The sequence below is a fragment of the Cydia pomonella genome, chromosome 4, assembly GCF_033807575.1.
Source record: "Cydia pomonella isolate Wapato2018A chromosome 4, ilCydPomo1, whole genome shotgun sequence".
Lineage (NCBI taxonomy): Eukaryota > Metazoa > Arthropoda > Insecta > Lepidoptera > Tortricidae > Cydia > Cydia pomonella.
Genome location: NC_084706.1, coordinates 9,060,123 through 9,075,872, shown reverse-complemented (window position 1 = coordinate 9,075,872; position 15,750 = coordinate 9,060,123). Strand labels below are relative to the sequence as shown.

The 15,750-nt window shown below is 37.0% G+C and overlaps 2 protein-coding genes across 3 annotated transcripts in view; one reads left to right on the top strand and one right to left on the bottom strand.

Moving 5' to 3' along the window:
* The window catches only part of LOC133517023 (proton-coupled zinc antiporter SLC30A1), a 38,961-nt gene extending 31,952 nt beyond the window's left edge, over nt 1-7,009 (top strand). The window contains exons 8-9 of the mRNA XM_061850130.1: nt 3,633-3,732; nt 5,116-7,009. Coding sequence (XP_061706114.1) covers nt 3,633-3,732; nt 5,116-5,243 — 228 coding nt within the window. The 3' untranslated portion in view covers nt 5,244-7,009. The remainder of the gene's footprint in view (nt 1-3,632; nt 3,733-5,115) is intronic.
* Nucleotides 7,010-7,453: 444 nt separating this feature from the next.
* The window catches only part of LOC133517019 (spondin-1-like), a 38,760-nt gene continuing 30,463 nt past the window's right edge, over nt 7,454-15,750 (bottom strand). For both annotated transcript variants that reach the window (XM_061850123.1, XM_061850122.1), the window contains 5 exons: nt 15,411-15,558; nt 14,911-15,084; nt 9,693-9,791; nt 8,902-8,996; nt 7,454-8,013 (listed from right to left, as the gene is read on the bottom strand). In XM_061850123.1, coding sequence (XP_061706107.1) covers nt 7,864-8,013; nt 8,902-8,996; nt 9,693-9,791; nt 14,911-15,084; nt 15,411-15,558 — 666 coding nt within the window. In that variant the 3' untranslated portion in view covers nt 7,454-7,863. The remainder of the gene's footprint in view (nt 8,014-8,901; nt 8,997-9,692; nt 9,792-14,910; nt 15,085-15,410; nt 15,559-15,750) is intronic.

Genomic DNA, 15,750 nt, shown 5'->3' with positions numbered 1-15,750 from the left:
GGTCTTTATGCCTTAACTGTACCATTTTACCGGTGCGGTTAGGGGCCTTAAGACCACTCAAGGAACAAAAATATTAAAATGATTTTTTTGTAATGAAATTCACAAATTTATGAATGATACTTATATAAGGCTGTTCCTAAAGGATTGTTTTGTCTTGTTTTGGCTTCGCCCGACGTTCTCATGTCAGAATATGGAATAATGACAAAAAAATATTAGGAGGCTTTTAGGCCTCTTACAGCACTGAATTTGAGGTACATTTGTATTTACTGCTAGTGATGTTCCTAATAAAAATGCATTTTATCGATAAATCAAAACTCTTTATTATATATTGCAAGTGAATCACATATGACTGTTATAGAAACATTTAAGACACTGTGGCTTGTTACAATCACGGCAGTAAGATTTAATTTTCTTAACTTTTTTATTGGCTTCCCGACTGGACAGCGTAGTGCGCAAATTTTCGTAACATCCTGCACATTTTCTTCGTTTATCTCCATTTTTTTCAAACGCATGATCATCCGACATCTCTTGTTTACACGACCCATGATTCATTACCTATAGATTCGATACTTATTGATAATATTACTCACTAACCAACAACACTTCTTGAGTATTTAACTTAAACACTAAACACAATTGACGCTTACTACTTCGAATGTACGTATTTTCACTTACGAGCAAATGCAATAAATTACGTACATTGCTCATAGACGCGTGCACATCACTGGGTCATAGTTCAACTATCATAGATACAGACAGGTGCGGGAGGGGGCGGATAAGCCCGTACTACCGATATGAGGTCTTTAGACCCCCTATCCGCACTGGACGTACACTTTTCACTCTCAGTGCGATGAGAGGCCTTAAGACCTCCTGCGTGTTTTAAAGTGTCAAAAAATTCTACATTATAATAGAAATCAAACCATATATTGGACTCTTTTCTACCTATACAATTCTATAAGCTACGAGGTCCGCACCAGAGCGAAACCACAATATTTTTGCCCGCACCGCCCGGGAGTACTAGCAGGGGGTCTTTAGACCTTCTATCGCAGTGAACGTGTTAAACATAAGCCAAAGGAAATCGTTTACTCAGCAAACGCCGTATTTGACCTATTTATGGCTTGAGTACATACGACTATAATACACATCTATATACTTACTTTATTCTTCGACACATCTTTTTTAATCGCAAAATCTTTTTTCTTCTTTGAATCGCTAATTCAAAAGCATGAATTTTCAAGGCATGAATTCGATGACATTCAACATCTGTTGTCAATGAATAGGTACCTACTGTTTCTTCTCCGAGACCACGGGGATAGCGCCGTCCTCGTAACGCCGACGGTAAATTGTAACATTTAATTATATGCGATAGTCCCGATTCATAATAAATAATAGGTACTGTGAAGGTTAGAAACCTTCACAATCTTTTTGAAGATAACTGGCAACAGTTATAGATTTGAATTCAGAACTATCGCCCGGATAAAATAATAAAGATCTGCAGACGAGCATTCGGGGCAGGCTGACGCAACTAGGAACAAAATAAGTTTTGTATGGAACTTGTTTCGCAAATCTTTGCCAACGAAGAAAAATAAAACGTCAGTGCTATTTATTCTGTCAAGTTTACATCAAGTCAACTGTCAGCCTAATTGTTTTGTTTGTTATGAAGGCTTCAATGTTTTGTTCGGGTATTTCGTGCAATTTCTTTATTATTTAGTGAAAATATCGAAAATAGTGAACCGTGATCAGAGTAAAGAACGAGTTTGTTACAATGCCACCGAGAAAACGGTTTACTAAGTGTGAAATATGTGGCAAGCGAGCCACTCGAGAAAATCACGAAAAAAGGGATTTTATGGCGAAATTTCCCTTGGATAAAGAGCGGTACGTATTCCTTTAGATACTTTTGATCTTATTTTGGTGCAGCAGGCTTTAAACACATCGAAAATTAGATATTTTATATTATTTTTAGTTGTGAACTAGGGATGTACTAAAACTATCGATAATTGTATGTTTATTTGTATATCAGTGTAAGTAATTAAATAAAATATGTGAAATTTCCTGAGAACTTGCATGCAATATGACACAAAATTAATTCGTCGAAGATTTTCAGTGGAAAATTATCTATCATCTATGCATTAATGGTCATTATTTAACATATATGATTTGATTTATAGATGCATATTAGCGCTAAATAATCAGTTGATCATCTCATTAGCAAACACTTGGAATATAAACTGTACATAACCAAGGCTGTATGTTTTCAGATGCAGGCAGTGGGTTAAATTTGTTGGGAACGAAGACCTGATACATCTTCCCATAGAAAAGTTACATTTATTGAAACATGTATCTGCAGATCATTTTAAAAATAGTGCTTTTAATAATAAAAAATAAAGAAAAGAAATAGTGAAGGATTTTATAATTACAATCTGAGTGTAACGAGGTATTCTAAAATAGAATCCTAGCGTAGTGAGGGATTCAAGTGTTAACGCCTATGGGTGGTATTCCACCTATGCAATTTCTTTGTCCAATGTGTATTGCGTCTCACATTTTGATTAATGACAGAGTGAGACGCAATGACATTGGACCAAGAAATTGGATAGGTGGAATACCACCCTAAGGTGGAAATATTTTTGCTACCACGTGATAAATTTACATACTGCTTTTCACATCACCTGTGAGGAAATTATTATGGTACAAATAAATAAATAAATAAATAAATTTAATTAATGGTAATTAAATTAAATAATTAAACCTAAGAAGTATGCAAAAAGAGGAAAAAAGTGATCCCTCCTAATAGGGAAAAAAGTGCTACTTTGATCCTTCCTAGTGGTGAATAACAACAAGGTGTTCTAAAAAAAATCGAGTCCACATTAAGCTCGACCACGTATTAGTCCACTCATAGAACTATCCACTATATAACATACAACTTAAATTTGGACTCGATCCTAACTTGATTTCGAGTACAAAATTTGTAGACAAGAGTCTATATTTCAACCCTCCCCATTTTATCGATATCGATAAGAAACGCAAGCGTGTAGCGTACTACACTATTTAAATTGCTTATGTTGGTACTATGGTTCTTTGACAGTTCTTTGTCGTACATTTTGGTAATGATTTGCGAAACAAAGGGATTCCACTCGCTAGTATGGAAGTCCCGTCTCTTAAAACGTAGTGATTATATGCTCTTTGATTCGGGGGGTGGCAGTCATTAAGGGTACTTGATTTTATAATCTTGCTGATTCAAGAAAAGATGTATAATATCAGAAACCTACGTCTGCGTTTATATTCTCCACCATAGTTACACCGCATCCCTCGTTACAGTACTCCTTGCCAGCAAAATAAATTAGTCCCACTGAAAATCCGCAATATACCGAAGGCAAATAGAGCCTTGTTATGCTTTACTTGATTACAGTAATCAGTCTAGGCTAGACGAAATCAAAGTTTTAGCCGACTACGGGGAGGGTTGTAATTTTATCAGTCTATGTATCTAACTAGGTATGTTTGTATCGGAAACACCCGTCCACATCTTCCACAGTCACTTTTTCATAAATGTGTGCTTATAATTTATAATAAATTCCTACTCTAGTAGCTTTTTAATTTTTTTTTTTAATTAATTTGCTAATTTATATTGTTTTTAGGACTACTTGAAGACGTCAGCGCTCGTGTGCGACGTGTTCAAGCGCCACGGCATCGGTCTAGTCACGCTACAGCCAGAGTTCATGCTGACCCAACTCGTCGGTGAGTCATTAGAGATATTATATTGTTGAAGTCACGTGACCACTTACATACAAACGTAGTCCCCATTTTCCTCCCTTTATGTAAAATATTTTTACACGATTCAATTCATTGTATGTTATCCTCCTTCGTTCTCGTTCTTTATTATAAAAGTTAGGAGCAAAATTAATACGCAGGGATTAACACGTATTCTATACCATTTTATAAAAGCTCGTCGTCTACTATCATCTAGTTTAGAAAAGATTAAGAGACAAATTCGCTCTTCGCCGAAAACGATTAACCCCTTTATTCATTAAACTTAGCAATCATTTGTTAAATTTTGTCCCTTTCTAAAAAACATAAATATTAAAAATGACAGATAAGGACAATCGATTTTCAAAGGCTTATTAGACTTGACAAGCGTTTATGAATAATTCAGAAAAAACTCTGGTGGCCGGTGGTAAGAGTGTGTGGCTTTCATTACGGAGGTCGCGGGTTCGAACGCTGACTCATAGCAATGAGTTTTCGGAACTTATGTACGAAATATTCTTTGATATTTTCCAGTCGCTTTTCGGTGAAGTAAAACATCGTGAGGAAACCGGACTAATCCCAATAAGGCCTAGTCTACCCTCTGGGTTGGAAGGTCAGATAGGAGTCGCTTTCGTAAAAACTAGTGACTACGCCAATTCTCGGGGTTAATTGCCAAGCGGACCCCAGGCTCCCATGAGCCTTGGCAAAAGCCGGGATAACGCAAGGAAGATGACCAGGAATAGTTATTTACAATAAAAGTGCAGAAAATAGGAAATCCACAACGAGTTGTGATAAATTAAATCACAACCGAAGGGACTGTTTTAAACCAGCACGAGTTGCGAATCAGCTATTCGCACGTGTATCGTACAACGCTTTACATTACATATGGCTCTTTAAACTTTCGACATATGCACGGAAAGTGCTCATTCCCGCACGTGTGCGTGAAAGTAGAACCATATGTACTGTAAAAGTTATTTAGTCATGCAGAAATCTTAAAAGGGCTGTGTCTCCTAAACCATGCGTCGTAGTCGTAGCGCAAAAATAATCAAAATTCTTCTAGTTTAAGTGGCAGTTGCACCATTCCCACTTGACAGACTGATCAACGTCACGCCGCGCCGCAGTTTTACTATGAAACTTCCCATACAATAAAATTTAGCGAATGCTTTAACGGTGACAGACAGTTTGGTACAACTGGCCCTAAATATTTTTTTAGTTGACTCGTAGAAAAAATATTCTATACAAAGTGACATAATCAAGATTTATAATCTCGTGCCTACTACAGCCACTCAACAAGCTTCGTGGCCTTAACACGGTTCTCGACTGAAAAGCTCTCCATTTTATACCAAGATTTTATAAAATATTTTATTTGATTTTCAGGCACAGAGGAGGAGAAGAGAACACTAATACAGTTGGCAAATGAAGCGTGTGCCAACCCCTGTGCTAAGGAATGCATTGGCCCGCGGTGCTGCGAGCCGCCTCCCAAACCTAAAGTCGTGCGGGTGTGAGCAGCCCCTTACAACTGAATATTTCTTGCCATAGGTTCACACCAAAGATCGAAGCACCAGTATCAAACGTAGAAATAGTTATCGTCTAACTCTTGTTTTTAAATCCGAGAACTTAAAAAGACGAGACAGCAGGTAAAGCCTCTATTGTCAAAAATGAAATGTCTGTTATCATTAACCCCGTTGGTACTATTTCGGAGTCCGGGGTCTGCTTTTCCCCAAATGAATGCGACGACGATTCAATTAATTTGACCGTTGAAGTACGGAATTCACTGGTGCTTTGATTCTTGGTAGGTAATTTTACTCGATTAAGTTATTTTGTTATACATGTACATAGTAATTGAATTAAATGTGTCTAATTAAGTAATAGGTAAGTGAATCACTGTAAATTCAGTCAAGTGTTTATAGTCTATAAAAAGATTAAAACACACTACAAAAGCACAACCAAAGAAAGTCCATTGAACTGCCGTTAAAAACGAAGTTTCTATTACACGAGGCTTAGGTAAGGCCAGCATTCTGCCAGCACCTAGTACCAGTGCGGGTGAAAGTGAGTGATGAATGAAATCGCGCTGTACATAGTTTGCTGCGTACACGTTACAAATGACAGCCGGGTAGGTAATTAGGTTTGTGGAGTCAGCACGATCGTTCCGCCATCATTTACAGTTAATGAAGACATTTTAAAGTTAGCACGTTGCTAGTCAATTCAAAACTCTTTGCATGACTAAATATTTAGATAGGTTGGTACCATACTGAAGGCGACTCCTAAAGCCTACCGCCATTCAAAGTAACGCAAAACCAAACTAACAAGTTCAAACTAGCACAAGTTGCTGCTACCCTACAACCATACTCTTCCCCGTGAGAAAAGGCTAAGTTCGGTCACGTTGGACGGCTGTTGTTTGGGTAGTTGCAGTTATCCCAATAGACGCACGTGCCCCAACTGACCTTAATACTGATGAAACATGAATATGATGCTCAAATGAAAGAAGTAACCTTCATAATCAATAATGTTCAAGCTACGCATTATCTACCTACTATATAAAAATATTCAATAATAACAATTAAATTGTTTGTTCGTTTCATTACTCATTCACACAACTGTATGTTATGAATATTATGATAGACACCTGTGGAGACGTTGTTACACTCAAGTACCTACATTGCAGACAACGTATCACAGGTACCTCGTAATACATACGACTTACGAGTATGTAATAGTCTAACTTGTTACCAATAGGTACTCATGATTAAGGTTTACGCGCAACGTTTCCTTATCTTTTCCAATTATACCATTTCTGATGAGATATTTCACCGGGTTAAGTATGGGGAAACTTATTAAACATTTGATGTACCTAAGTAGAAAAATCCTGATGAATGGAATCAGAAATATAAAATCTGAATGGAATACCTTTTTGTACAGAATTTTCATTACCAAACGTAGAAAGGTGTGTGAAAGTGATACTTGCTGAGGCCGAACCAAACCTATCCCTTTCAAACCGCTTCATAGATAATCAATGATCCATTTTCAGAGCATGAGAAATGAAAAATTACCTGCATTAATAAATACAAATGAGCCACGCGATTTAGAAAATAAGTTGTGATGTTCCTCGACAGTATTAGGACAACTAATTAGTAAAGAAGGTAAGTAGGTAACTTACCCGGCTACTAGGCTAGGGTAATTAGAGTAATTATAAGCGGTAAGTTAAATTGTAAGAATTTTGTGTACAAAACTTGTTGACAAATTGTTATAAATAAATTTAAGTGAGTTTTAATGATGCCGTTTATTATTAATCCTCCTACTCTGCTCGTAAGGTAAAATTTATCAGTATAGCCTAAGATACCCTTGTAAGCTTGCGTAAGTAGGGACAAAGCTATTTGTTAGAAGGAGATAATTATATATTCATCTGTTATTCTGTAGTATAGCTACTTACGTAAGTAAAACTTACAAGTTTATCTAAGGCCTAATGGGGAAAATGTTACCCACATTTTACGGAATTTTATACATTAAATGAAAACTATGTACAGTCAGCTGCAGAGGTTACCCCCCCCCCCCCTGCTTACAATAAGTCTATGCAGGGGGGTCACCTCTCTGGAGCTGACTGTACATGCACTTATTTCGAATTTAAGGTGTTTATAGAAGTAAATAATAGATGACGCCTAAACACGAATAAATAAAATTATTTTTTGAGAACCATTGACTAAAAGAAACTCAGTGCTCACGATCCAGTACATTGTTTAATGCTTAGTTTTTTTATGACATTTATTGTACCTAATGGATTGATACATGTTTTACAAGAGCATGCTTAGGTACCTATTAATTTATGACAAAAGTTTATCAAGGTGCCTATGCGTAGATACTTTTTTTTTCAATTTACTTCTGGTTTTGAATATAATAGGTACTTAACTAATTTACTTTTAGGACTTAATTGTTTGGTAAAGAACATAATTTTGCATATGCAGTAGTTACCTAAATCTTGTCAAGAATATAGTAACTACTTTTTGCTATCATAATCTTTGGCTATTATCCGTATCAAATAAGGAGATCAGACATGTTAGGAACTTAACTCTAACAAACCAATACGTCAAAATGAGGGATAAGCAGCATGACTTTTATGAATAACGCCATTTATCCATTATTTTCGCCATGGTTGCTTGAGCCTTCGTCCCCAGGGGACTCGGTGGCAGGCAAGGAAGTAGTTTTGCGACACTGGCTCAACTTACAAGGGCGACTCTTCACCAAGCTGGGGCACGGTTTGCCGGCACCAGAGACAGCCGTCTGAAATATAGAATAGAGGCCAGGGACATTTAGTGAAACAAAATAGAAAGCTATGTCTGTGACAATTGTTCAGTTTGAAAGTTAATTTTGGTGTCAACGTTGGGCACTTGTAAGATTTTAATTTTTATTATATTTAATTATATATAATCAAGATTTTAGGCGGCACGCAACGAAATGATTCTTTAACCCTTTACCAGGCGAAGGGATATATTCTTCCCACATCTTATATCGGTTCTCTTCTTACCGTACTCAGGTTTTAACTCCAAATCTCCTACAAAATATTATGTCAATCTCTAAAAATATTATTTTATGATCTTCATTCACAGCACACTTAAAATCTACAAAATATCAAATAATTGTTCGACCTATGTATTTCTGCTTCATATTAAGGAAAGTGTTCGGATTTCTCCGTAGTTTACTGAAATTAGAGTTTTTTAAACGACTGCCTAAGATATATTAAGTGATTTAGAAGCGTGCTGTGAATGATCATAAAATAAATTAATATTTTCAGAGATTGACATAACATTTTGTAGCAGATTTGGAGTTAAAGACTACGGTAACCGATATAGTAGATGTGGGAGGAATATATCCCTTCGCCTGGTAAAGGGTTAAATAATCATTTTGTTGAAGATTGATATATGCAGATAGTACCTACAAAATGCCATCAATGGCTAGATTAATGTGACAACAACGAGTAAGTTGTTGATCGTACCCAGGCACCGAAGCAGCCAAGCTAGGAACCCACTTCGCCCACAACTGGCGGCTGTAAGCCCGGTGTGGACTGACCTGCACGCGCGTGCCCACAGTCTCCGGAACTGCCTCAGACGAGCCAGGCGCCCACATCACCCCGTCCTACATCTGGCAGCTATGAGCCCGGTGTGGACTGACCTGCATAAGTCTGTAGTTGAGCTTGAGCGCGTGCTCACAGTCTCCGAAGCAACTACCCCAGCCGAGCCAGGCGCCCACTTCACAATTCACGTCCTCTAGCGACAAATATTATAGTATTAGCATCAGTCAACTTTACCATTTAGATGTGACTTACTAAATTAAACATTTTAACAACAGAATTTCTGATCCATTTAAGTACCTAAGATATCCGAGTACAAATGTATAACATTTCCGAGTTGCATCATTCACTTATGGATTCAATATACGTAGGTACTTATATCTCAATTATTGAATAGAGTCAGACCAAGATAAGATAGTGTTTGATCCTTTCGCATTTTCTCAAAGGTTAGCTGGAAGAGATCCCTTTTAGGGATAAGTTCGCCTTTGTACATAAATTTTTTATGTTTTGTTTTGTCTGTTTTATGTTGACCTGTTTATGTGCAATAAAGTGGCATACATACATACATAAGTTGGCAACGATTTTGATAGCCAGACTTTGCAAGTGTTAAGTAAAAATTTAGTTTAAAATAACACTTGCACTGTCACAGCTGTCAAAATCGCCGCCAACTACTTATCTTGGCCTGACTCTAAATGGAACCCGGCTCTTTTATTTAAGTCAAAGGTGTGATACCTTTGACTGTTGATCGTAATAAACAATCAAATTAAAAACCTTTATTTTTATATAATATTGTAACTCGATTTAAAATGTGTAATTATAATAATGGATCATCAGAACACAGGAACCATAAGGCTACTGAAATATATTCATTCTAAAACCCTAACGAAACTACCTTGAACAGGCGCATCGTTTTGAATCACCTCGTTGTCCACACTCGATTGAGTCGACTTCAGTCTCTTCACACTCGTTTCAGTAGTTGTGGGCGCTGTAACTGTAATTGACCAATTTTAGTTTTTTTTTAGTTATTTTCTATACATATAGTCACGAGTATTCAATTACGATATTATCATTGCTCCTCAATGATCATTGCTCCTTATTGCAACTCTAACACGATTATTTTCGTTTAGGTTCGATATCACTATTATTTCATTTCTTCCTAAGGCAAAATATTTTGGAAATGGAAGAAAAAACTTTAACAGAACCAATATTAACATTGGTACCTCTACCTACTTAATTACATATTAAGGGCGATTCTCCGAAATGACCTTCGGTGCGTGACTTCGGTGCCGGATATTTATTAAACTTTTTTGATACGTGATTTTATTTCCTAAAATCTAAAATATTGGCAGTTGAGACCTCTATTAGAACCATAAATATAGTTTTTAAGATATTTTAGATTTCAAAAACACCGAAATCATGTGTAAGCTCTGAAAACAATTTGCGTCACCGAAGACAAAAATGCTTCCAAAGAAATAACATTACAATTTTATACATACATTGTTCTTTTCCAATAAGCATGAAAATTTGCAACATCCTACATGCCTGATTTCAAAACACTTAAAATTACCTCGAAGTTTCGTGCATTTCATAATAAATAACTAATTTAGTATGTTGTCTCTTGAACAGAGGCCTCGAAGCGGCAGATTTCTAGGAACAAGTGACCCTGGGCCCATCTCAAAGATTGCTAATAGAATTTGCGAAAACGAAGCATACCTGTCATAATTATCGTAAATACTGGGGTAGATATGAGGCTAAAGTGCAAAGAACTACGATTAAAGTCAGTTCAGTTCTTCGTACGAAGGTTAGGATCACTAAAGTCACAGAAAATGTGTGTTACTTAATTCTAGGCCAAGTCGAAAATCATACAATTTCCTTCGTACAAAATTATCGGGTTCAAATCAAAAGTGTATTAAAAGAGAAGAATGAAACAGCCCAAAACATTACCAATTCCAGCAGGTGACGGGGAATTTGGCTGATGCAGGCAAATATGAAAAACGGGTCCGTAAAAAGTTGCCACTGAATGCGCTAGGAAGAAGCTGCCAATCACTCCTACAGAAAAATAATAAATAAAAAAACTGACAAATATCTAAATTAAAAGTCGCTTTTTATTGTAGTTATTCCTAAAACCTTAGTTCTCAATCGCATCAGTTTTTTCCATTTGAAGTTAACAGTTTTTTTCGGTACATCCCTTAAGTTGTATTGAATGGAATCATGAATGAATAAAAACATTTTACAAAAAAAATTAAACCGACTTCAAAAAGGATAAAATAAAATATTATCTTTTTCAAGTATATGTGTTACCAACTGATATGTTTGAAGTCGGTGCCAAGCCAAACTTTGAAGCATACCATGATTTTGGTGCGATTCGATAAGCATGCAGCTATATAAATATGTAAATACAATACGTTCGATTGCTTTACACGACAGCAACGAACATACTTTCTGTAGGTAAGTACCTCAGAACAAACGGTGGAACCTTCTTAGCGCAGTTCATACCATGTTTGTCGGTATATTAGTATAAATCCAATGCGTTTATTTACCGTCGTAATTTTTAAAGAGCTATATTAACTGGTTTTCGCACTGTGCATAGCACGCAAGTGTGGAATTGAGACTGAGTTATTTCCAGTCCCTTATCCAGAGAACTTCATTTCTAAATATAAAACAATTCCAGGACCGACTCATGCCAAATTTCACCTGAATCGATTAAGATATTTAGCCGTGAAAAGGTAACAAAGAGACAGAGAAAATTAATTTCACGTTTATAATACCTATTACTACAGTTGTAATGTGAATCCTTTTTGAAGTCGGTTTACTTTTTTTTGTAAAGAGTTTTTATTTTTCAATTTTTAGGGTTCCGTAGTCAACTAGGAACCCTTATAGTTTCGCCATATCCTTCTGTCTGTCTGTCCGAGGCTTTGCTCCGTGGTCGTTAGTGCTAGAAAAATGAAATTTCGCTCCCCCCTCCCCTCTAACTTTTGAACCATAGGTCCAAAAAATATGGAAATAATCGTGGAGCTTAAGAAAGACATTAAATGATAACTATAGCGGACATGGTCACTTTAGGTGTTTTTAAGTTATCGCAAAAAGCTTCCCCATCATAGTAAAAAGACGTACATCCACAATTAAACGTTATTACGACATTAAATGGGTTGTTAAAGTTATTTGGCATTATTCATGTAAAAATTTGCTTATTTTACTCATTCTATTTTTATTTAATATTTAAGTAATTTGTCTAAAACAGTTTCATTGGCTGTATGAGTAAAACTGTTGACTATTGGCAGTTTAAAAACGAAAGAGTAAAAATTAAAAAGTGAGAGGCAATCCCGCTAATTTTATATTCATATTCGATTATTGCACTCATGTAGGTACGATGCATTACGTCTAGGACTGGACTGGATTTCGCTATGGGATATTTATCTTTAGACATGCAAAGTCTCCGATTGCAAGTAAGTTTATTACTTTAATTATATATGTAGGTACTGATTATGCAAATTTACCTATTTGTTTAACTCCGGTGAAAGGTACCGTTTCATCCCTTGGTTAACAATCTCCTATACTTTAAGCTCCAGTTTAGCTTATTGTGACGCAAGAGTAACTACGGAACCCTACACTGAGCATGGCCCGACATGCTCTTGACCGTTTTATTAGTTATAAGGCATTGTTAAGAGCTTTAGAGTAACGCGTGACGCATAAATGAAAAACACAATCATGTTGTACACTAAATTCGTTAACATTAATAAATAATCAGGATTTTCCTCGAGTGCGTCTGGGAAATCATTCCTGCCACTACTCTAAATCTATCCTCCGCCCCGCCACTAGCCCAATCCCTCAACCTCATAGCACATCAACTCCTGATCACTGAAACCCTTGACCCTGAACCACCAACACCAAACCTTCAACCGCTATTCCCCGACCCCTCAACCCCAGACCCTTTAACTCCTAATCCTAACCCCCAATTCCTCAACTGCCAACCCCTTAGTCTACGACCCAACAATTCACCACCCCCTCGACCCCTTAACATATCAAAGCCTGACCCGTCAAGCCCAAACCCCTCAAACCCCAACCTCAGACCCCCGTCTAACTTCACCACCACCGTCTACCTCACATACCTAACCCTCACCTCTTATTTCTAACACTGCCTACATCAAAAATCATAATACACCCATTACATTTATTTATATTATCATATTCAACTTAAATAATAATAAAAGCAAAACCAAAAAAAAAGAACTTACATAATTCACAATTATTACAACAAAAAAATACACCCAATTATAACAGGTAAGTTCCACATATCGCCCGTGGACTTCATAATCAGTAAGTAGACTTACCACGAGTTTGACACTGACATATTTACTATAGCCTAACTTATTTTCTATGCATCTCGCTCGTACTGGCATCCTACACGTCAGTTAATATGAAGAGTCAAACTCGTGGTAAGGCTACAATTGCACTACATCAAATTGGTAGTTTACGAAAGGAAATGCTTGAGTTGCTTAAGAATATTATACAGTCAAATCACCATACATGTGCCTTTAAAAATTGAGGATTTCCCTCAATTCCTCATGGATCCCATCATCAGATCAGAACCCAATTAAAATGGGACCAACGTGGAGGTAACTCCTTTCAAACAAAAAAAGAATCACCTAAATGGGACCACAGGTGTCGGAGTAATCTGTGTACTTACATAAAAAAAAATAGCCACAACCGAATACAGAACCTCCTCCTTCTATGAAATTGAAGTAGGTTAAAAATGCGAACAAAGTGGACTCTAGTTTCACAAGGTACTTCGTTATTTTTGCATGTTTTTTATATAAAACCGAGGCTAATATTACGCAATAGGCATATGGCTAGTCACAATATTCTTAACTTTGTGGCAATTGTGGCTATACATCTTTATCGCCTCTGGAAATCAAGCTTTAATCAATATTATTTAAAGAGATATTTAGTTATACCGATCTCCTGGAAAATTATGCCCAATGTAGTAATGTTTGTAAACATCCCTTCAATTATACTTAACATAATAAGGTTGGTATTTAAACATAAGACAAACTCTTCATCTTAGTTACGCGAGCGGAGCCTAGTTTAACTATTATAATAATTATAAAATAATAAATATTATAGGGACATTCTTACACAAATTGACTAAGTCCCACGGTAAGCTCAAGAATACAATACAATAGCTATTAATATAACAAGAATACAACAGCTATAAGTAAATGTAATATATAAATACTTAAATACATAGAAAACATCCATGACTCAGGAACAAACATCTATGTCCATCACACAAATAAATGCCCTTACCGGGATTCGAACCCGGAACCATCGACTTCATAAGTTCATACGCAGTAACTGCCCACTAGGCCAGACCAGTCGTCAACTAGTCTCCATCTCAGGATTAAATGAAGATCTTTATTTATTTATAAATACATAGAAAACACTTATACAGCGCTGGTGGCCTAGCGATAAGAGCGTGCGACTTGCAATCCGGAGGTCCCGGGTTCAAACCCCGGCGCGTACCAATGAGTTTTTCGGAACTTATGTACGCAATATCATTTGATGTTTACCAGTCGCTTTTTGGTGGATGATAACATCATGGGGAAACCGGACTAATCTCAAAAAGACCTACTTTACCCTCTGGGGTTGGAAGGTCAGGTGGCAATTGCTTTCGTAAAAACTAGTGCCTACGCCAATTCTTGGGATTCGTTACTAAGCGGACCCCAGGCTCCCATGAACGGTATCAATAAGCCGGGACAAAAGCTAGGAAGATGATGATGACATAGAAAACACCCATGACTCAGGAAACAATATCCGTGCTTATCACACAAACAGCTTCATAGGCAGGGTCACTACCCGCTGGGCCAGACGGGTCTAGTATAATTTCTATTTTTATGCAGATCCCCATTTAAAAGCTAGTGGTAAGTGGTAGCAACTATGATGCTAATGATTTGCACGCGCTCTTTTTTTCTTAAATATAAAGTTGTGTTTAAACCATTTTGCTTTGCCTTTCCCCGCTTTGCAAACTTTGCCCGCTTAGCTACTTCTGCTGCTCACTGTACTGCTTAAATTTAAAGGTATTGTTTTACAATAAACAAGTCACAACTCACCATTGTTAGCTTGTCCGCAGCGTTTGAGGCATTCCCTATGCGTAGGGAAGTTGTTGCCGTTGCCGCCACAGCCGGAGTACCCGAACGGTTCGCAGCGCCCGCTGACCGCTTCGAAAAACCAGCGCTCCTTGTAGCTGCGGCAGTGGCCCACCGACACCGGCAGCATGCACGTTTCTACATGACAATTAATCAGTTTTCGAAAAGTCGTTTATTCATGAACTAGTTTTGTAGATTTTACCTGGTATTACCAGATATCGAACTAGTCAAGTCTGAATATATGCAACTGCAGTGGTTACCTACTTACACAAAGCCTTTCCCCCCTTAAAACCCCCTAAAAACTTTAACCTAAACCATTGAAGCTCTTTAAAAACCAGATAACTGAAATAAAATCCCGCAGATCCATACATTCATCTATAGAAGTTTGTTTATCCACTGTTACTGGAATGCTGATAATTAAGCACCTAATTATCAATCATTGAAACTGAAGAAAATATAAAAACCTTTCGAAATAGAGTCGAGACAACCAGTATCCTCGCCATCGCACAACGCCTCCTGCTGCGACATAGTAAATTGACAGCGGTCCATCTGCTCCTGAACCTCCTTCTCCAGTTCAGGATCATCTAAGGTAGTGTTCTCCGTTGGAATATCCTGTTAACCAGAAAAAAATTAAGTCGGTTCATGAGGGTGAAGATAAAATAAAACATATCACCTTTAAAGGGGGATACTGTTCCACCAAAGAATAAAAGGTGAGATAAATATTTAGACTGATTTACCACTGGTTACAATAGGGAATAACCCAAATAATCTCAATAATTAGCGTAGATCCGGTTTTTTACGATG